Source organism: Bombus huntii, chromosome 14, assembly GCF_024542735.1.
Source record: "Bombus huntii isolate Logan2020A chromosome 14, iyBomHunt1.1, whole genome shotgun sequence".
Taxonomy (NCBI): domain Eukaryota; kingdom Metazoa; phylum Arthropoda; class Insecta; order Hymenoptera; family Apidae; genus Bombus; species Bombus huntii.
Genome location: NC_066251.1, coordinates 10,226,128 through 10,250,630, shown reverse-complemented (window position 1 = coordinate 10,250,630; position 24,503 = coordinate 10,226,128). Strand labels below are relative to the sequence as shown.

Sequence of the window (24,503 nt, the reverse complement as noted above, 5' to 3'; positions counted from 1 at the left end):
CAAGTTTTATGCGTCCCACGATACCCCACGCTCTGTACCGGGCTCCGTTGTAAATAAAGCTTTTCTTCATGCATCTCTTCAATTCTGTCGAGTTTTACCCTGGCGAACGGCGAGGTAAACATTTTAAATCCTTGTTCCTGCGAGTCGTGTAGTTCTGAGATACGGTGACTTACGAAAATTCAACGTAAAAAGTCTTTTATAGATATATCGTGCGTTTTATATGGAACTTTTTACAGTTCTGTTTGCTCAATAACGAGTAGATTGTAGATTTTTAAGCATTTATAAGAAACATAATTTGAAAAAATACATAAAATTTTAAAAATTAAATCTTAATTATGATGTTTAAGGTGTGAAACAAATCATTGCTCCATTGGGTCTAAATCCAAGTTAGGTACCATAAATCTCCGGCTCCATTTGTTTAACAGCGTCCATAAACATGAATTTACATGAATTTGACTACTTTGATTATTAAATTTGTATCCCAGTGTTGATAAATTTTTTCCGGTACGATTCACGAACAAATACCACTCAAATATCTGACAAAAACTAACAAAATTATCTTACCGGTAGAACAACGGGTGGAATGGTTGAAACCTCGATAGATAGATGCCCGAAAAACGTATCGAACGCGGCGGATAGGAGCAACGGAATAACAAGTTCCTTTCAAATAGCAGATACGCCGCTATTGAGCATCAATTTTGCAGAGAACACTTCGCGAAGCTACAGACCTTAAAGCGTATCCACAACACGACCTACATACTTTCCACACCGAAAGCTCACCATTAAGATAGAATAATTCCTGTCACAAAGCTGGAATTTATACCCTCGAGAGTTTGCAACGAGGAGCGAGCCGGCTATGTATTCGTCTATGATCGTGAATGCAAAATGTACTACTCGATGGCCGATATCGTTGCCCGTAACTAACAGTTCGAGTCCAAAGTATCAGACGACAATAGCCGCCGCGTCGACCCGATTCACAGCCTGCTTTTCAATCCTTGCCTACTTTACGAGTCCCTCGACGTCGTGGCTGGCGGCGCTGTAAATAAGAACCAGAGTCACGTTGTCCTCGAACAAATCTCTGTTTCGATGCTACATATTTTTCTCTTCTACAGGCCTAATGCGCCGTGCTTCGCCGCAAGGTGTCACGGATAAGGAAAAGTAGATACGTATGTGAGGGAAACATGTCGAGAAAATTCTATCTAATGGAATTCAGCCTCCGTGTACAACGAATTCGTGTAGATATTGTAACTGGCTGAAAAATTAGGGATCAGTCGAGACTAAACAAAAGTACAGCAAGTAGGGAAGTAAGTAGTTCGATTATCCGAACTAATTACTTACAGATTAGTTTCAAATTTGACCAATGTAATCGTGTAAACCATGTCTCGGTACCGTGCTAACGAAATTTCAAAATATTTTCCATAACACACATAATATATCCATGAAAAATTTCTCTAAGTGTCCCAATATTTTCGTCAGCCACTCTGTTTTCATTGAACCTGGTCTCGTCCCTAATTATTATCAAACAATCGTTTTCTTACGACGATACCGGAATCGCTTTACAGAAAATGTTAGGTAGGCCTAATCGATCTCTAATCCTTGACCTCCGTCTCTCCATCTTTTTCTCACGTTCTCCTTTGTCTTCGTCCGCTATTTCCTCGTGGGAACGGGGGATTGCCAAGACGATTGGATTTCCCGCGGTTCTCGATGACGACGAGCTGTCGACCCTCCTTCCTCTGAAAACGTTTCCGCGGTGACATCGGCATCGAGGTGAAAATCGACCGGAGAAGAAAGATTACCGGCTTTCGTGGCTCGGATTAAATTTTCTATGGCTTCGCAAGTCTCCGACGATCTTTCGATCTTTTACCTTCTGAACTGCGACCACCCCCGAACGATTCTACGCCTCTGCCGAACTGTTCTTACGATCAGAAATTGCTTTTCCGCGTGGTGATAAATTATTTCTCGATTTTAAAACGATTCGTAGGATTTCGACCTGGCATTTCCTTCGTCTGGATAAATGAAATTTTTCCATTGGCAAATGAAAAATTAACCCGTGAGAAATCCATGTTTACCGAGTGAACAGACAGAAAGCGTGTATATTAAAAAATTATTAAACCTTCCGGCGTCTTTACGCAAAAGAAGAAAGAAATTCTAACAGACATTTTCTTGGCAGGGCAGTCTGTTCAGTTGGCGAGACGAACAGTACCCAGGATTCGACACCAGGCCTCAGTGAGTTTGGAAAGGTAAGTTAACAAACGAAGTCACCATATACATGCATATGCAGGCAACAAGGGAGAGAAATGATAAGTCACTGTTCCCTGCTTTACAAAAAAATAATTTTTAAGTCGAATAAACTGTCAATAAACAATCCCTCTTGCTGTCTTCGTACGTCATAATGAGCAAGCAATTTTAAATCAAATTCCATTGAATTTTAATTCTATTGGGATAAATATCAATACATTGCTTGAATTTATAAATCAATTGCGCGAAATATTATATCTAAACTACGTTAATTATACTCGTTAAAACATAAGCTGTACGGCGATTATATTAATAACTGTGCCATCAACGACCAAGGTAGTACATGAAAATGTTTTCTTGAAAAGATATTCCATCTCATTTAACATTTCGCTGGGAACAGTTTCTACAGCGTATTGAAAACAGGTAGGCGGGCAAATATTAAAGAACGATCGATCGATCGTCTCCGAGCGATAAACGCTATATTTATAAGTAACCGTAGTACTCTCGATGAACGAAGGTAAATAATAATCAATGAAAAGCAATCAATGACGATGCGCGTTCTATTTACGCCACGTTTCTTCATTCTTCCTGAAGTTATAAGCGCGTGACCTATTTGAATAGAATCTCGCGGAGAAGTTTCAATCGTTAAAACGGAATGGGGAAAATTTTCCAGCCGAAATTCGTTGCACGAATCTCGATATACCGACGACAAAGATAAAAGAAATAAAGAAAGAGAAAAAGAAACACTGGTGAATTTTTTTGTGAACAGAGATGGGGACGAGATGGAGCATTTTTTATCGATCTTGCGGAATTTGCACTCTCTCGGTGGTAGTCTCTGTCGCGTGATAAAAAAAAAGAAGAAAGAAAGGGGTTGGAAGCGGAAGAGATGCAAGCGAGAACGTAAATCAAATAAGCCATCTCTGCTATCTTCCCCACCACCTTTGCTTTTCAGTATTTCCATCCCTCCTTCGCTAATCTCTCCCCTTCGAATTCTCGTCTCGTTCTACTGGATGCTGCCCTTTCCACCGTTTTCTCTTTGTTACTCCCCGTTCTTTCTTCTTCTTTGCCTCTTTTCCCTCTCATTTACATGCGCACCACCGTGGACCACGGTTTCCATTGTGTTCGTGTGCAAACTACATTGCCAGACATAGCTCGATTGTTCAAGCACACCATCGACTATATTGAAACAACGTCGGTACAAAATCGTTATTGCGAAGGTACCACATGGCAACCTTGCTAGACAATTTACTACAAAATTCCACTAATCCGAGGATTTCAAAGCTATTCCCGGTTGTCTTGCTTCTCTCTCTTGCTGCACCCTCGCCTCGACCCGCTGTTACGATACAGACTGTAAATAATTTCGTGATGTAACCGAGTTCCCGAAAGGATTTTCCTCGCGTTTGTTTCTTTCGATATTGAATTCGAGTTGCTTTCAATACCACTGTGTGACATTACGTAAGCATCCGGCGACGACGCGAATCTTTCGTATAAATCGCTGGAAAATAATCTAATATTTCGTTCCACGCCGCTCGCGAGGAAATTGCGTTGTCTATATTATTCGATGGTACAAACTTTTGAGGAAGAAAACTGACATATCGAGCTAAACATTTTTCGTAAAATGATAATATTATTAACACTTATAATATCGAAGGAAATTACTTTCCTCGCGTACAATATAAATATTTCAAGTACGTGCATATTTTGATTAATTCTAAAAGAGGAAGATTCAAACTGGGTATTTTTACGAATTTCATATTTATAATATTAAACGCTTTTTTCACTAAGAATAAATATCAGGATACTTTAAAGTCTTAAATATTTGTCTATTATCGTCATTTATATAGCATAAGATATGAATATTCTCTTGAACAAAATAAGATAATATTGAAAAAAATATCCACCAGTTCGAAGTTTGCCGACCCGCATGAAGGCGAACGAAAAAGCTGAAAACAAACAGCGGCGCGTTTCGTTAGAAAAGTGATCGCAAACAGATGCAAAAATAAAAGAAACTGACAGCTGGAAATCCTACGATCAGCTTCGTATTTACATATTTATTTGTCCTCGTGAGCCGCGTAACTTTTGCACGGAATATTTTTCTCATTTAAATACGAAACTGCATCTCTGTACCTTGTGGACCAAATATATTTCAAGAAAAGATTTCGTTTCGATGTGTATGTACACTAGTACACGATATTTACGATATTTTCCTTGTTCCTTTTCTATTTCCTTCTTCGATTACCTAACACTCGTATTGCACACCCATGGTATTCTCCTTCGTTGCTTCGCGTAAGCACGTGCACGCTTTTCTTTATAGAATACATACACTGCGAAACGCGGTATAGTTCAGCTAGAGCACGATTCTTCGCGATAAGCTTAAAAATTCAAGGAAATACGTTACATTAATTTTTGAAAGAATATCTTGTATTCGTTGTTACTTCATTGCCCAAATCGATCAATGAAATTCGTATGGACATACACCATACATACACCATAGTTTTTTTTGCAAAAGTTTTGGCAAATATATTTTTTAAGCCATATCCTTTTGATATGCCATTTGATAATGCCAGAAAATAATCCATCTTTTCAAAGGTCTACGGTAGAATATTCTCTAGAATTACGCCTGAAAATTATAGCTTCCGCAAAGTCAAATTATTTCCAGCAACCTCGCTAATAGAATCTCGTTATCTGAGAACGCGCGAACGTTTAAATATTCGTTATGAAGAAGGAATGGCTGCGCGGAAAGGTAGCTTAAATCGATGGAAACACCTCGTCCCCGTTGTCTGTACAAAATCGCGCATACCGAGAAAAACGAACATCACTGGCTTCTTGTTAGAGCGAGAGTACGCTCGCAAAAAAAAGACAGCGCCCATTGTGTTCCTTCTTTTCCTTTCTCTCGTATCGACGTCCCGGTCTATGCACCGCAGCAGCTTTTTTCTTCTATTTTCGCGCGATAGGAGAGGCGGCTTGCTTACGCCATCGACTAATGTTCGCCAGTCGAAATGTCGACGTTTCTTCGTCCTCTACGCTATTTTTCAACCTTACCACCATCCATCCCCTCTCATCCTTCACCCTCACGATCTCTGAATTTTCCTCTTCTCCTCTCTTTCCTCCTTCTCTCGCACGTAATACCTCAGGACCATCCCGTCTCTCGTGTTACGAGAAACTCCGATCATCTTTCTTAATCAACGCCCTGTGAAATCGCGCCGAATTAAAGGTATCTCTTAAGTCCATGCACACGTACATATATACTGACCCTTCCGGCGTTTCAGAGTAATTGCCTCCAAGTGGCACGTCTTGTAATTGTGCGAGATTGCCGGGCTCCCATATTACTTTACCGCGGCATTAAGGAGCAAAGAGGGCGTAGTAATTTTCAGCACTACGACGTCCCCACTTTGGTCGCCAATAATTTTTGAATTGTACAAATTCTGATTACGAAATCGTTCGATTAATCCCGTTCCCTTTCTCTACGCGTATGTAGAATGTGTAATTTCATAAGAAAAAAGCGAGTATTGTTTTCGATCGTTTGTTTGCAGTGAACGTTCGTGTACCGTTAATACAAATCGACCAAAATGTCCACGTATTCATGAGCAACAGTGTACACTTTGGTTTTCGATCTTACTGAAAAAACACAGCGGCCGCGCCAGAGATGAAAAAATCGACGCAGAATAATACGTTTAAAATGCAGTGTATGTAGCGTATGGCCAGTGCGTGTATATTTTCGTTTTCGAGTTGCTCACGATTCACGGGCAATTAAGTTTTATACGCTAACCGGGCTGCGGTATGAAACAGAAAAGCACGGTGCATGGAAAGAAGAAAAAGGTTCGCTAGGGTGGCGGATACTGGAGAGGGTGAAAAAAAGATTGTTAGAGCAACGCAACCTTGTACGGTCAATGTTGCGCTCTGTGAGTTTCGTTCTGTTAATTAAAGAGCATGTATACGTATGCATCATGACAGAATACACGGCCATCCGTTATGTCAGTTAATTTCTATAATGTCCGTGGCAGCGGCGAATGCAAAACAGGAACACGTGGCTGCTCGAAAACTAGGCTGCTGAAACGAAATTCGAGTCGTTTTGCGTACGAATAAAGTTCGCCGTGGCTGAAGGTAATGCAAACTGTAAAATCATGTAATCTCTTTGGCGGCGGTGGTCAGCATGAAAATTTGCATTCTAACCGTGTTCATGGAATTACACGCGGTTCGACCAAATCCACGTATCGAAAGCCAACCTCTGTCGATCTTTAAATACGTGACAATTATTTGGCCACGTCATCGGCACGTTTAACAGTCGACGGTATTTATCCTACCTAGAGCCAAGAGTTAATACAGTCACGTGGGCGGTGATAACGTACGCGATAATTCCTTGAAATTATTCTTGAAATTATACAGTAGTGTCACAGTGATGTGCTGATTTAATTAAAGGTCAACGTTGTGTTAACGTAACATTTCGCTTGAAATTTCTTTTGCCATTATTGTATTGTTTTTCTCACGGTGTGGTTATGAAAGTGAGTAATCTTCTATGAAAGAGATTAGTCAATTTTCTCGTCGCTACTTTTTTCGTCCGTCTAGTTCTTATCATTTTATGAAGTTCAAAGGACTCGAAGTATATAAAAGTGTGAAAACTCTCTGTATAGAAGTATTTGTATTCGTACAATAATTTTTGCAATGACTGCAGAAAATGCAATTTTTTATTCAAAAGAAAGGGTCGACGATTACAGAGTAAGGGTTAACAAAAATTAAGCATGAAATATGCATACTTATATCTTATTATTTTTCAGGCAGTTGTCAGGGAACTAAACAGACTGGGAATGCTTGTGGATCTCTCTCATGTCTCAACAAGGACTATGAGGGCGGCCCTGCAGACGACGAGGGCACCGGTGATTTTCTCTCACAGTGCTGCCAGGGCACTTTGCAATTCCACTAGAAACGTGCCAGACGACGTGCTTAGAAATCTGGTAAGTTCCCGTGCAACCACATCGACATGGAAAAGTTAGGAGTGCATGGAAATGCGATAGGATAGTGCGGCAAGGTTAAGCCAATTTCGATACTCGATCAGACGAACGTTATGCGCTTCCCTTTCCATGAATTGGACACTGCATAAATCCTTGTTTCCAGTAGAATTCAATTCTTTTCAACCGTAACCTTTAGACAATAAAACGTAGTATCGAAAGACTGCCAAAGCGTTCAATAAAAAATTAATAAAAAAAATATATATATGTAAAATAGAATAGAAACTATTAAATACGACAAGCATAAAAATAATTAAATACAACAAGACAATGTTAAATTTTACGTATTGATGAAGCTGGAATATTCAACTCCAAACTTCTTATTCTTTAAATGTAATAATATATATTGCGCTGAATAATAAGATAGTTCGATATTGACTAGCGTATACATTTTAAAAAATGTTTACTATAGAAACTGCTATTTTTATATAAATATATTACTTTGAAATTCTTCGATTTCGCTACAAACCGACAATAACTCGATAAACACAGTATCATTTAACAGAAGTATCAAATGATAGGAGAAACACTGTATATCAATTAGCAAAGGAACCTATAGAAAAGGACAAAGCAGAAGAAACGACGTCGTAAAAAGCCAAGTATTTGGTTGCGGAAACGAACGTTTTTTTTTTTATTTATTTATTTAAATTTTACAATTTGTCCAGTAGGACATTTGGTAAAATATTATAGTTTAGTGGTATAATAATATAACATGTGGGTGGCTAGCCCCAGCGGGGTACCATCTTCGTGTTTGTTAGGTTATATCCTTTTTATCGGAAACGAACGTGGACGAAAAAAGGGAACGTCGCGCAGAATGTTGTTGTAAACCAAGGGAAGGTAGATGGAGAGGGGGTAAGAATTAAAATGGAAGGAGAAAAATCGACTTACACGTTCGCAAGTTCATCTGAAGGCGCCGCGACGCGGTGTAAGAGTTGAACCGCCAAGAGCACTCGACGCCTGCACAAAGTGATGCAATGAGTGCAGCAGGGTGCCGCGTGTTGCATACGAAGGGAGCAAGTTTGACCAGCTATAGAAAATGTGCGATGGATGGTCGAAAATGTGTTTTCACTATCTACTTTCATCCATTTACTCGATAAGTCCACTTCTCTTGATTTTCTACTTTTTATGTTACTCAATTGTTCACACGTTGACTGTCACGGTAATCACTGATGATTTGTTAAACCGCGCTTTATTAAACTTTTTAAAATCATTAAAACAAGATAAATTTCATGGACTAAAGAAATGTTCAACAATGTGAATGCCAAAGACAACATTGCGGGAGAAAAAGTGTGCGAATAGAATATAATATTTTGCGAAAATTTATTGTTATGGTATAGTATATTTCAATCTATTGCGATTCTTAAAGTAACATGTATAAAGTTTGCTCGCATGATTAACACTGTATGCACATGTCTATGTACATTTTCCGCGTAGAAACTATTAACCGGATATAGGAGATAGGAACCAACATAAAAATCCTAACATTACGGTTACGAGTTTTTCTACGTCTCGGAGGAGCTAAGTAGATATTTTATTAAGACCAATGAATTTGTTCTGGACCAAGCCGTAGAGTCGTGGAAAATACAGTCATCAATGTTTTCCTACTCTTGATTGCTCTGAAATATGCAACGTCGTATAATTCTGAAAAATTTCTGGTAAATTATCGTTAAGCGCGCCAGTAGAAATATATCAAGTCATAAATAAGGTAACCTCATATTTTGCATTTTGAATTTCTAGGGCAAAGCCAACGGCGACTGTTGAACTTAACAGACAGTAATTATTTGGTTGTAGCAATAATAAGTGTCGCTTTTCAAAGACAATTTTATTTTATCTGTTTCAGGGTCATAAAATATTCAATAATTAACTTCATTATATAACACATAAAGTGCAGCCGAATAACATGTATAACATGTTTCTCGGGTGATTCCTTGCGAAAAAATAAGAAACGAATGTATAGCATAAATCTTTTTCGTTCCAGGCTTGATTTTCGAGAAAATCGAGTTCGAGAATTTGTCAAGTATATTTGAATTTAACTAATTTCCAGGCTGGACAGGGGTAAATAGATAATCGTTCGAATACTTCTTCCAGAAAATAAAAAATTTATAAATATTAATACCACATTTTGAAAAATAAACTAAAGCACTAACTAATCTAGTTGTCGCGTATCTTTTACAAGCTCAGCGTTGTTAAAATCTCCAAGCAATCTCGTTGGTCCGCCCAAAATGATGGTCTTTGTACGCAAAAAAGCAGGAGAAAATAATTCAGTTTGAGCGTAAATACGGTAGCAGATAAAATTGTTAGTGAGCATTTATGATGTAATCCATGCTTAACCCACTACCGACCGTCGCGTCGTCGTAGCTTTTTGGGTCGCTCGATAAATTTTAACGTTTTAGTTACAGTTTTCCAACTGCTACATTGAAAGTTAGTGAACCGACATTAAGTTTAATCCCCTTTCAGATAATATATACTTAAAGTTCATGGCATTCTAATGTTAAATAACAAATTTTGAAAAGCGTGCGCGAACTCTGGAAATCAATTACAGCGATATAATTTTTAAAGTTAATGAAATATGTGGACATAGTAACGTTAGTTATAATGTCAAGGACATGAGATACTTTAAAATTGCACATCGGTCGAGTAAGATTGAAAAACATAAAGGAAATATTTTGCGTTTAGTAAACTTACGTTCAATCTGCTTTCGTTCTATAGTAATGGAAGCTATAAAATTTAACATCAAATAATAAATTATAAATGTTCAATGTAAACCTTTAATGTTTAATGTCAAAATTAATATTAATATTTAATGCAAAAATTAATAGTTAATATTAATATTAATTTTGGCGTTGAAATTGATATTGAATATAAATATGAATTTTAAATCCTAATTATACATTTTGTCCATTTATGCACATTTATATTTCCCACGATATATATATATATATACATTCGTAAATAGCCCAGCAATAAGTCTAATAGTTGAAGCTAAACTTTGTAGTCACTAGATCAAAATGTTTCCTCTATCATCGGCTATCACTTCTTGCTTCGAGTGATTAACTTACTTATAGTTCGAAAGTATATGTGTACAAAAATACATACGAGTATTCCTAACCCTTCCATCCGTTTTGACCAACTGTTCGCAAACGTTGGCCAACGAAGAGATTATTTGGTTTTAGGTCAGTAAACACGCGACTAGAACCAGGTCGGGTGTTTCGAAAAGTTCAGGGTTGGCCCGGTCCAGCCTCGTTCTAGGATTTGATGAAAACGCATTACGTGCCTCTCCTACTCTCTCTTTCTCTCTCTCTCTCTCTCTCTCTCTCTCTGTCCTCTCTCTCCGTGTATCTATCTACCTATCTATCTATCGTATCGTATCTATCTATCTATCTATCTATTTCTTCCTCTGTCTTCTTGTCTGAAATTCGAAACCAGTCGAGCGGTTGAAACGTCAGCTGAACAACAAGGAAAAGGGGGTGAATTCGTCCGTTGAATGTGTCAGATCCGTGCAAACGAATCGAGAAAAAAGCATAGGGGATGAAAAAAGAGGGAAATTCGAAGCGAGTTCGAAACGACCAAGAGGATATATTCAGGGCAGAAAGTACATGTTCAACGTGGCGCGGAATTCGCGCTTGGGATAATGGTGGAAAAAAGTCACACGGGATACTCGTATAAAATAATATACGAGCTGGGTCAATGAGGCTGGCAAAAAATGGTTCTGCAGAGAATTCTGTAGGATTAAATTGGGATTACAATACGTGAAGGTACATGATTTATCCGACAAGGAAGTCAACTGGCCAATGAGAATGTACAATCTGTTTTTAAAACGTTCCCATGCATCATAAACACTCGGGCTAAATAATTATCTAAATATTTACGACCCTCTACGTGCGTTAAACTTTCCTTTTCGGACAGTAATACTCTCCACGGTTTTTCGTCGAGTTCGCGTACGAAAGTTAGAAAGCCGAAGAAATAAATCATCAGGATTCTAAGTCAGAAGAAACTCGAATCGCGATGATCTTTCATTCGAAGCACAAAGTTCTCGCAGTAATTTACGCTGTAGCGTGTGGCCAAGCTTCCACAATTATTGGATTCGTAAGTGATTTCACATTAACGACACAACATTGGGTAAACTGATTGTAAGTGATTAAGTCTCGCGTGCAAAGCTCGATTAAAATTTAATCCTATCGCTGCGCCTGCCAATCACTGACGTCGAAATGACAATTACCCTGTGTCGATGCTTCAAGTTAATCTATCGGATTAAATTTGAGAAGACGACAACAATGCCTTAAATTCCATTTAACCATGCGTTCGTGCACTCGACTGGCAATTATTAATTCTTTTTTGTATATGGAAAATCTTTTTGTATAAAATTCGTAATAGGCGCGCGAATTTTTAATGTGAACTTGACAAAGAATTTAAAAAGAAACAGTGAAACATTATATAAATATTCTTAAAATAAAATTTGAATTATATGAAAATCAAATCACAGTCGGATATTAAGAGGCAAGCAATATCTACTAATCCAATTAGTTTGATTAAAATCCCTGCTAATTGTATCTTTACAAGAGAGAATCAATATGTGTTTCTTATTTGCTTCACCGGTACAATCAATACTGGCTCGATCATGACGAAGCGACAAGGGGATGAGTTACACCAATCAGAGGCCGAACGATGGCCTGTCTGGTAACATGTTATTAGCTGTGCCACACTGCTGCCCCAATTAACGCTGGCTACTTCATAGTTTAAGTCAGGTCAGGTATCGACTAGACGGGAGGGCATTGTCTCTTCTCTCGATTGGCACATTCAGTAATTGTCGATAGGAGGTAGAGATAAAAAGGTCCTGATAAAACTGGATGGCCATGGCGCACTAGCTTCAAGCATTTCGTGTTAACCGAAACGGATAAAAATCGGTCCGGTACTTTAGGAGATTCTTTAGATTTTCATCAAAAGTTCGGCATTGACGAATCGGCCAGATGTAGCTGCGTTGCTATCTTGGACCGGATTATAAAGTTAAGTTGAACGAGGAATATAGAGGTCAGCTAAATGGAGGAAATTAAAGTAGTTTATCGCGCTTCTTTCGTACCGATTCTATGTCTATAGCTAACTTTTCTTTTTAATTAGAGTGTATCGATTACTGTACCGTAAAATCCGTAAAATCTCTATCATGCAAATTGATAAGAGAATCTGCAGAGTAGCTTTAAATAATTTCTCGTAATGCTAATCTTAACATATGCGAGTAACGTAAATTCCACTTATAAATTCCGCTTAAGCTGCTAAATTATTGGTTAATGGCGCAAATTAAAATTGGATAGATCAAATGAATATTCATCTAAATATCATCGGAAAGGAGTAAAGCAACCTCATGCTAAATTTAAGCGCGACAAGCATTGGTGAACGAACTTTATAACGTCAAGCGAGAGAAACGTTTTCATTGTACTATGGCAAAATTCGAAAAAGCAAAATTTTGTATCGGGAAACACGGCGATTTCCGATGACACGACGCGCGGACACGTCGCGTCGTGGATATTAAATGTTTCATGGAATTCCGAATCAATTGTTCAAAAATCCTAGTAAGCGAGGAATATGATTTATAGCAGTTGGTGGTATTAAAATTTCAATGCAATGTGTACCGTCTCCGCGGAATGGAAGTGAAATTGCATTCCTCTGGAGTAACTTTACGATCTCTTCGAATTTTATTGGCGAGCAATTCAAGAGCTGACCGCAAGACCCATACCACCGGTCTACTGAAAAAATCACACAACTAAAGAAATTAAATGCTTCAAAAAGTCGGCTTGAAATAGAAAATTATCAATGACTCTGTCATCTAACAACGAGGAAGTTGTTCCTTTTACAATCTAACGTAGTTATACTAGATAGTAAATAAAACTTCCGGAGAAAGAACAAACGCGTAAACTTTTTGCAACATAACCACCGATTTCTTTGTTACCCTATAATATCGATTGCGTGCAGATCTTCAGATGTCCCCTTTACCAACGCTATAAGAACAGGAACATAAAAGCAAGTGGAAACAGATGATTCTGATGGTAGCCAAAGTCGTTTCCGTTTGTCTTTTGAAAAAGGACTCTGGACGAAATCAATATGGAAAGCTACGAATGCGTCCCAGATTTGAACAAGCGACCAGCTCATCGAATTTCAACGTGCGTTTCCCAGTCGCATTTCAGAAAGTATGCCGTCTCGAATCGCAACTTTTTTAATATCGTCCAACAGCGTAGAACATTCGAATCGTAGATTGAAGCGGAGAAATCGTAAACTACGAATCGATGTAAACCGTTACTTTCTGTAGCTTCCAAAAGCTTGCGTGTCACGCGAATACTTTATCATAGCATCTTGTGCTTTTCAGATTTGACAATTAGAGAATTGAATTTACAGATTCGAATACTTTATTCGAACGATCTATGTAATTTTTGTTTAAAGATTTCGTTAATTGTGCGCTATTGCGTTCTGTAGATACATTTTGTAAATTACGTAATACAGTACGTCAAGGTAAATTACTAAATTTATCCGAAAGCTGTTATCCTACATAAATAACGAATTGAATTACGAACGATATGCGCATTTTCCACAAACTGACCTCAAGAGTTATCACATACTCTGAAATTGATAGCTTTTTGTCGACTCTATTTATGAATTTTACAAACTACCAGCAGCTTTCTAAATTTTTTACCTATATTCATCTTTTGAAACAGTCCATATGTATACTGCAGGAATGAGAAGAATTTTTTGAAAACACAATAAAAATCCAATGCCTTTGTATATTCGCAGAAAATGAAATAACCGCTTTATTCTTCTCCGCACCATTTTACAATCGCTTCTCTTTGCGCGAATAATATTCAGAGCTGTACAATTTTGGCATATCTCAGGTTAATACATCTGTTCGCAGGCTAAAAATGGCGGTGTAGCAATGGTTCCGTTTTATACATACTTCATAACGTGCAACAGTACAGCCACCATAAAAGACGTTATTGGTACGTAAAGCATCATCGATATGTTATTTTATTCTTACTTAAAGCAATAGTCGGCTGTAGGAGAAACTGCATTGCAATTATTAGCTTTGAAATCCTTTCCACTACGCAATAACATGGTCCATTTTACAAATCACGATTGTTTGATATAAAAACATTTAATTTCGAATACTGAATTTATTATTTCGATAAATGTTGTCAAACCTTTGCAAATACTGAAAATATGGATATTTCTAAAAAGTAAAGATTAAAATTCAACATCGATTGTGAACTGATTTGCGAAGTACGCAAGATAATATAATTTATAACTGGGCTGTTGACTGAAAGATTGAGATCACCGTGCTCTGTGTAGGAGCTGAGAATTCAAAAATAATTGGAACTTAGAATCCTTGAAATTCCGAAAAATTACCTCGGAAATCTCTCCAGTCCGAACTTCAGCGAAATGAACACGCGACATTCCTATCGAGAAGAATGGTATAAAACAATAAATATAAGAATGGATTGACTTCTACTATGTTGATAAAACACATTTATATTCGAGCTGAACAATGATTCGTTTCTTCTGTTCGATCGCGTTCACGTAAATTAATGTGAAACTGATTAACACGCGCGCCGGGACCAATTAACAATCAAGCAGAAACGCATTTTGTTCAAATGGAGTACAGTAATGACGGTGCAGGTTGAAAATAATAAAATCCACATTTCAAATGCCACGGCACGACCAAGTTTATTAAGGACGACCATGCTGTTTCAGCACACATCAATCACATTCGAAAGGTGGCGGGGATCGATCACGTTGGAATAGGAGCCGGTTTCGACGGGATAAATTTGTAATTATCTTTCGAGTATCCTCGGCGCAACAACGCGCATTCAGAGAATAATCATTATCGATACTCGGCTCAATGAAGCAATTACTGTTGTATCTATGGGGAGGGAGTTTGCCAACATTTCACTGGCACACACAATGAACACTTAGGCGAACGCGTAAATCGTAAAATTGCTTCCATTGATACGAGACTGCTGAAACGAATTTTAGTGTCGAACATCTATTCTCTGAATGATAGAGGTCATTATGAATCAAATAAACCGACACTGCGATTATCGATGCGCTTTTCAGCACTCCTACCGGCTTGGAGGATGTTTCGAGGTATCCGCAATTGTTGGCTACTCTGCTGGAGGATCCAACGTGGACGGAGGAAGACATTAAAAAGCTAGCTGGCCTCAATTTATTGAGGGTATTCGCTAAGGTCGAGCAGGTGAGTTATATTTCTTGCCAATTAATTAAAATGGATATAATCAAAGAGTAAAATAGGATTTGTGCTAATTGTATAGGAGATATACTTGTTCAAGAGGAATAGATGGAATGGATAAGTTTATACTACAGTACATATAATATAAATTTATATTAAAAATTCGTATTCCGAATATAACATGGAAATTATCTTTATTTGTTTATTACGATTTATAAGATTTACCGGATAAAATTTGTTGTAACAACCAACTAAAATTTTAAAAACAAAACTAGCTAAAATAATAAGGACTCTAAGATAAACAAAATGTCCTTATCATAAAATATTCAAAAAGTTATAACCTCGAGTTTGTTACTTATAAAACGTTGAATAATTCAAAGATTCCAAAGCAATTAAAATTTGCCTTCTACGCGAGATTATTATTTAAATTCTATCGATATTTATGTATATTGCCGTACGTTCTTAGCTATTAACTCTATGGATTTTAAAAAAATGGAATTTTAGGTGCGCGACGAATGGCACAGAGCGGCAGTATTGCCAGTGGAGAAAATCAGTCCACCTGACAACTCCGCATGCGTCTACGGAGCGTCTTGATCTTCTTTGAGGACATTCACAGCAGGATTCCTCGATTTTCTACGATCGCCGAAGATTCGACACGTTTCATGGAACTATAGGACCCTGTAAACGTGCGGACTGGATCAGCTGAAAGATCGTTTTTCCCTGAAAACATCTTTTTGAGTTCTCCGGGGAACTCGATCGCGCCTTATGAAAGATGAAAAATTGAACAAGAACGTACGTTCCATCTGTGAAAATTGATAAGATCGAGACCATGTGTTGAACGATCATCTTCAGGACAAGTTCAATTTCCTTCCTTATCTTTTTCTCCTCTCATTCACACGCCGCGCCGCCATGAATTATGCGATTGTATTTTTTTTTTTTTTTTTGCCATTTTTGACTAACTTTATGAACAAACTATCTTGTTCCTCATATTGTTATCGCACTTCGCTGAAAGAACATATCTGTATAACGTATAATGGTTAATTTGCTGCTATTTTAATAGCTGGATACGTCCGTCCATACTATCAAGCAGATATATAATTATTGAGAACTTTTTATTTGTTTCCCTGTATCGATTGCATCTACGGAAATCAGCTTTTTGATACACACTGCGCCTGTATTACCTCCCAAAGGAATTTTACCGAGAAACCGCGAACATTTGTTTTATTTCGTTTATAAAAGTGTTAACACTGAAACTGTTAATTTATAGGAACTGAAAATTTATAGGAACATAAATATATTCAACGGCAAATTTATTTATAGCATAAACCGTATTTATTAGCATGTTCATCTACATAGAAATTTTATACAGAAATCTGAGCTCGTCCTGAAGATATTCATAGATGAATACTTATAAGCGTAAGAAAAAGCGTTCCTGAATGAATAGCGTGTAATGATGCGGACAATCGAGGCGGCCAAAAATGCTTGCTAGGAAGAATTTCTTTCGAACGAGGATACTCTTTAAGAAACGTTCCCTCGGTATTATCCTGACAGAAATCCAATAAATGTTTTTCGATACTTCTACCTTGGAATAATTATATAAGATCTCAAGCGATGGATACTAGGTGGCACGCGTTCAAATGTCAATCAAAGAAAAGATCTATTAATCATGATTTAACGTTGAATGATTTGATAAATTTTATTTTCTAATTTACAACTGCATGATAATATCCTTGACATAGAGGAGCAATTAGGATATATTCGAAATAACTACTATATAAAATAGACGAATCTCCCAAATATTATACCTATCCTTGATATACTTTCTTTTTTAATACGAATGATATGAAGATTATACCCTTAAAGACGCAGATAATCATTTGAATGCTTGCTCCTTGTCAACTTAACAAGTGCGCTTAAGACCAAGGAATTAAAGAAAAACCAAAAAAGAAAAAAAAACGAAGAACTAGAAAAACCGGCGAGAAAATAATGAAACTTTTATAACATTTAATTAGAAATTTTGAAACCAGATCACAGAAACCAATATTTACGTATATACGATTGTTTAAAGCTTTTAGAGTTTCTATATTTACAAATGACAAAGAATTTTTGTCATTTAGAGTTCGTCACCAAAGACCATTAAGAGGAAAGACTTGTTCGTCACTTATTAAATGTTTCCAACCTCCGACTGAAATCCTTAAAAATGTTCTTATAACGTTTGTTATAACGAGGCTTCTATTACGCATGCATGACGCAATTATTTGACGCAACTGCTGGTTCATTTGTAAACGAAATACCTTGTTAGGACTGCGAATATCCGGATATCGATAATATTCGAATATTCAATTAATATTTATATAAAAAACTGAATATTTCATAGAATCAACTGCGCTATTCAATTATCATTATTTAGATTTGCATACATATGTATATGCATACTGTGCGTTATTAAAAACACACATGAGATAATTACCTTGTTATAGTAGTGTTACATTTGAATTTTAAATAACTAAATTCTTCTAAATTCTTTAGATTCCAATTAAAGTGGATAATTTTCAATCTATATGAAACATCCTTGTAACAGGCGCCTTTCTTTAACTAGAAAATTAAGTAGAAAATTCAACTAATAACCGAATAGAATTAAATTATACTAAATGCTTTTGTATCTAAAATTTCCTTTTTCGATAGAAGATTAAATTAAATATGAAATTTTTAATCAAATCTCTATTTAGCTTGGTCATTTTGGCGTAATGACGTTAATGTTGGATACTTGAATATTATCTAAATTAGATCAAGCATTAAAAATCCGGATAAATTGGCAGGTCTATTTATTATGCTCACCAATATGAAACACTGCCAAGCCAATTTATACTGAACCATTATGACATGAGAAACTATAATTGCCGAAATCCCTTTTCGATATAGTAGTCGAGACGTAGCAATAAACTTTTTAGTCGATAAATCGTAAAATAAAACCGAGGACTCGGGAATGAGAACACGTAGAAAATACTTCTACATATCTAGAAAAGGGAACTTCTTTTGGGATGTAACTTAAATTAGAGACAGTGAGCAAGTACTAAACAAATATTTCATCTGGTTTGCCAATCGCTCTCGGACATTGTCCTAAGTCATCCGAAAATCTACGATACGCGCTGAGGATCAAGAAGAGAAGGATGCGAAAATTTTGAACGAGGCAAAAGCTGAGCTGCGAAGTGAAACGCGTTGTGAAACATTGGGAAATAATATCGGATCAATTACTATTATTGCAGACACTGTAAATATATATAACGTCGTGCTCGCATACATCAAATATTACACCGATTTCCCTAGCGTTTACTCGACGAAATTCTCGCAAGCGTCTTTGATTTTTTCGTAACGACGTTTTTCCATTATCGACTTTGTAATATCACGATAAGTATCACCGGTAGATAGCAAACGGAACGCTCGATTGTGAAAATAAGACACAAAGAAGAAAGGCAAAAAACGCACTGCGAATCAAAAGATGCGAATGATACCGAAAACTAGCGTAGACTGTCCTAGCTTGTACGAACATTTCGACTTTTCTTACTTTTTTCCGACGTGGGGAACGCGTGCGAGAAATTTTTAGGTACCTGTAATTAACATTGTTAACGACTATACATATATATATATTATATACATATATTATATAAAAGAAACCAAGGCGCCTTCGACAACTCGCAGCACCATTCTACGACTCTGGTAGAAGATTAATCCATGGTGAAGGAATTAACAAAAATTCGTTCTGTATCAACCCATTTGTATCCACAGACGCATTTAAGGACAAAATATCTCGCCATACGACGCTTCTGCAACACTGGACGATATATCTTGCGTGTTTAATTCGTCGTCAATTAACGTCATTAATTAAATCTTTACTTTTTGTTGAGATTCCTGTGTCTCGTATTTATAACGTTTTACATCTCAAAAACATTAGTATTTCTAGTTAGCTTAATATCATCGCATTTGATCAAAAACTTATTGCACTATTGGGTAGTACTTATCATTTATTTTCTTCATATCTTTTCTTCAACTCTATGCCACAAGATTAGTCATTCTAATCGCTTACCCAATACGTACATAAAATACATCGCGAAAAGTAAACACGGATCGCTGTACAAACTTATTGAACGATCTAATACAACTAAGTATCGTTTTGTACAAAAGAAAATTTTAAGAGATATATCGTCTATAGATTCGACAGGATTAAAAGAAGGGTTCAGAGGAAAACTAGTACGAACGAAAAAATTCTCAATTAAGAAAACTATAAATAAAATTAAATTCTAATAGAGAAATGCATATGCTTCTAATTAAGACACGTCGTTAGATTGCGGATTTTTATGCATTTATGAGAAATTTAAAGATGCAAAAATGGATAGAATACATTTAATATATAAAAAGTATATAAAATACCCAAAGTACTTGTACTATCACTTGTTATAATACGTATTAGCTAAAACAAATCTCTGCTACTCCTATTCTTTCAACTATACACAATAACAATACTCGTTATTATACCTATAAAGGTTTGATTATTCATAGCAAAATCTTCTACGTTCATCATAAACGCAGATATCATTTCTTCATATTTCTGTCCTATTTAGTGCCGAAAAAAATTCGCTTGTACCACTTTTTCACTGAGTCCCTCAAATATGCACAATATCACGAAATGCAAAGGACGTCGAGAACAACAATTGCGTTAAAGGCTATCGGTTTATACAGCGAATGATCGTTAATTACTTTACACGAAGCGAAAGGTCTTGAGTACGATCGTTAGTGGAAGCTTTTTTCCTCGAAGTAAAAATACGTACGCTTGCGTTTTCCTCGGCGTTGACAAGGATAACAATTTCAAATCGACAAGCAGAATTTATTGTCTACCGATAAAATAACCTTAGCGAGACAGCAGGATCCTGTTGAACGAACTCTTAGCAGCAATAACACTGATAACCGCCACGTAGTGAACGATTAAGTAGTGTAAAAGACCAATAGGACGATATTTACGATTTCTAATTCGTAAAGAGTAAGTCTAGCACGTTAAAAATATTGATTGGATCGATTCTTTGAGAAATACTTGGCGTCGAGAACAATAAATTCTTCGAATGCTAAAAAAGAAAAGGATATTCGTATTTGATTCGCTTCTTTGATTCCGACATTCTATCAACGATGGTACATTATTTATAGCTGTTCAAAATTTTTCATGATCGATGTTCGAGGGAGACGAAGTATATTTCTCAAACGATTGATTCGACGGCAGTACATTGCTCAATACCATTGATCGGGACATGGAGATGGAAACAAGACTCACTCTTGTGTTTACGATAGCGTTACAACCACACGACTCATGGAATTATTCACATGTAGACAAAATGATACCGTTCTAGTTTCGTATAGCCGCAACGGTGTATTCTTTGTATAAAGAAAAAAATGGGGAGAAAAAATAAGGGGGAAGAAGAGATCACGTTTTTCCTTCGAGGCGAAAAAAAAATTGCCGAAGATGGGTTTCGAAGTCGCGTGAGATGCCGAAAAGAAATTAATTTCAAATCGACTCGTGAGGGAGGAAACTCTAGATAATCATTGCGAGCGTGCGTGAGTACATGAGTGCAAGTGGAAGAATGAGAAATGGATACGGTTGAAATAAATCATCGTATAATAATCAAGAGAAATATCGAACGAGTTGAAGGAAATCGATGTTTCGAGCATTTCAAGAAGATAAAGGCAAACATTTGTTTACATTTTTTTATTCTCGCGTGAGAATCAAGTCGAATTCTTTTATTTTTGCAAATTTTATTTATCGATGATTTTCTTTTGTGAGTCGAGTATCAATACGCTGAAAGATCTTTTTAAAAGGCTCGAACGTCGAACGAAAACTGTTCAACGTGTTCATTTTCTATGAATTAAGTAGCGAAACGATCAAGCACGCATGCGTAGATGAACTTTTCTTTTCTGAACCGATTTAGCAAGAAAACAGAGGCCAAAATCAATTGTTCGTGTAAAGGGCGAAAGTAAAACGTTTGAACAGAGAGAGAAACAGTGTGAGAGAGTGTGAGAAAGAGAAACAGAAGAACCTTAGAGATAAATCTTAACGTACATAACATAAACAACACACAACTGCCTAGAAACTCAGATTAATAATATTGTAACTTACTATATTATATACAATTACAACCGACATGTCCAAACGCACAAAAGGGCAAGTTTGGCAAGACGAGACACGCGCATGTAAATAGGATATATCGACGTGTAATCCACAGATGTATATAACAGGGGATGTGCAAGAGAACCAGTTTCAAAAACCGAAACTTGAGAAAACTTGAAGCCGTTTCTGTCTGATCTTGGCTACAATTTTTCACTTTATTCCTCGAGAATGTAATACTTACGACCATTCGTGGCGAAAAATTTTGTAGCCAATGTACGTATGAAGAGATAAATTGAACGAAGTTGCAGAATTGTGTTTTCCCTATTTATTCGGTAAAGATAATAATCGTTAGATAATTTAGATATTTATAAACTATTACCTAAATGATTGAATTTGTAGGCTGCTTTCTTTTCTAGATATTTTCTCCTCTCTAACGTTTCCTTTTCCCTTAAAGTTGCTTCATCCCAGCTTTCTCCTTCGCGAGTTTTAGTGTTTGAAGATTTATAACTTACTTTTAATAAAAATTCAAATTAATATTTAATGTTTAAACTCTCAACAATTGCCACTTTTAGACTTGGAATCGATTAAATACTTAGAAAACATAATGCTGATACTTCGTTCACTTGTCTACTTAAATTTAAACTGTTATAATGTCGAACGCTCGAGAAAAGTGTATAAGATTCGATGATTTTAGATTGTTTAATAATGCTTCGATGCAATCAGATCAGGATGCAATATAGATGAGAAAAAAAGCTAAACTTAGATCAGCCCAATCCATATAGAAACATACGTTTTCCAATATTAAAAATGTATCCTACAAATATTTTTTATCTTTCTTTTTTTCGACTTGCGGCAATCTATCCTGTTTAAACCATCAATAAAGCAATTTTGTTTATATCATGTTTATTATTTTCATTAACTCAACTAGTTGTTTGTTACGATTGAATTATACTTTTTTAAATAGAAAATTATCAAGTAGACGAATTTTGAAATAAACATTTTTTAAATAAATGGAAGTATACAAGTTTGTTGTTATGATAAAACCGATTCTCGAGCTATTCGACAAACACTGCACGCGAAAATCTTTTTAGATGAATTTAAACTAATAAAAGAGAGAGTTTACGAAATAAAAGGGCAGCTATTTACGAGAGAGCGAGAGAGGGAGAGAGAGAGAGAGAGATTGTAAAGGAGACGTATGATGATAAGGAAGGGAGAGAAAAGGGAGAGAGCGAGATGGAATGTATAGGCGATTATTAAAGAGACTATGAGGATTAAAATGATATAGAAAGTTTTAATAAATTAATTATTAACGCTACAAGCAAGAGACACTATTGATACCTACTACCTAAGGAAAATAGTACGTTTACAAGCATGTATACAATACAACAAACATTCACACGATCTTATACAATCATTGGGGAATACGCACGCATACATGTACACGTACACGGCATACAATCCTATGAACATGAAATGGTGAGAATATGCAGAATCCCGTGCGTAAATAAATTAATCTCCATTCGACTCGAGATTGCTATAATTACGAACGTGAAACGGACACATAAGACTAAGTTACTTGCTATTACCTACATAAAAATATATATTATATATATTATATAAATAAAACAAAACAAATATAGATATATATATAGAAATAAAGGATGAATGCAGAATGTGAATGAGGGAGAAAAGTGACTGAGCGAACGTAAAGGGAAATGAAAGAAATCGAGCATTTTTTAAAAGAATCGTCAGGCCAATTTTTCACGAGCTATATACGCTCCGAATGGCCCTGACGAATTTAGAAAAAGAAAACATCCAAAAGTGATACGTTATTTATCAACAGTTTTAGTTATACCCAAAGTGGTGAACCCTAGATCGTGTATAAGCTATTATAATTTTAGGGACTTCGGTTTGTTTGATGTTGAAAGACTCGCGGGAATGTTGAATCGATCATCGTGGACTCGTGTAACGGAACACTAAAATCGAATGATGTTTATTAGAAATCGGAGGCCAACTGCGCGTTTCTATCGCGCCCGAATATTTATTTGATCAGCTTGATTTTGAGGAAGAGCACACCATTCGGTTCAACAAAGTGATTCATCACGTTGCACGATGTAGTCGATCTTGTTTAATAGTTTTTTTCTTAGAACATGAGTTAAACTAGATTAAAGTTCTAACTCTTTGAAGTAAAAGATACTACAAACCTGAAGAATAAACCTCGTACTTAAATAAACAGATAAAGATCCATCCAGAAGAATATCTTTTCCCACACGCACATGTCGGCTTTACTGACTTCGCGAAACATTTTTTACTATCCGTTGACGCTTCGATATTTTAAGATATTTGCCGTGAGATGCGGGAAAAATTTCTGAGAATTCAACAAAAGAGCGAGTAATGGTCTCGGAGTTTGACAAACAGATTCGATTTTAAGTGTCGATCAAGATAAATGGCTCGCACGGTAACAAACTCAGGCGAGAGAAATAGATTTAACGAATCGAACAAGGACAAAGGCGATAGCGATGACAACGATGATGATTTTATCTATGTTAATCTAGAAGACATTGCTGGAACAATGATTTGTACACCTTCTATGAAGGACCGTAGAATACATTATGTTACCTAATACTCGTAAGCACGCATTATCTAATAAACATTATTTACAAAACTAGTCGATACAGTGACAAAAGAATTTTTTCATTTCTCTCCCTGACAATTCATAAATACGAAACAATAATTCGTTAAACGTATAATATTAACGTTATACGATTGATGCATATTGAATTCTTCTCGCTTAATCTTTTATAAAATTTTCTTAAAACCAAATCTTTTTGAGTCTAATAAATGTCGTATAAATAGTACTAACATATCGAAACTGTTAAAG

At 36.3% G+C, this 24,503-nt stretch overlaps 1 protein-coding gene across 5 annotated transcripts in view; it reads left to right on the top strand.

The window, feature by feature from the left end:
• The window catches only part of LOC126872814 (dipeptidase 1-like), a 153,599-nt gene extending 129,288 nt beyond the window's left edge, over positions 1-24,311 (top strand). For all 5 annotated transcript variants that reach the window (XM_050633001.1, XM_050632997.1, XM_050633000.1 and 2 more), the window contains 6 exons: positions 2,171-2,240; positions 7,014-7,190; positions 14,140-14,224; positions 14,976-15,051; positions 15,339-15,477; positions 15,976-24,311. In XM_050633001.1, the coding sequence (XP_050488958.1) occupies positions 2,171-2,240; positions 7,014-7,190; positions 14,140-14,224; positions 14,976-15,051; positions 15,339-15,477; positions 15,976-16,065 (637 nt within the window). In that variant the 3' untranslated portion in view covers positions 16,066-24,311. The remainder of the gene's footprint in view (positions 1-2,170; positions 2,241-7,013; positions 7,191-14,139; positions 14,225-14,975; positions 15,052-15,338; positions 15,478-15,975) is intronic.
• The last annotated feature ends 192 nt before the right edge of the window (positions 24,312-24,503 follow it).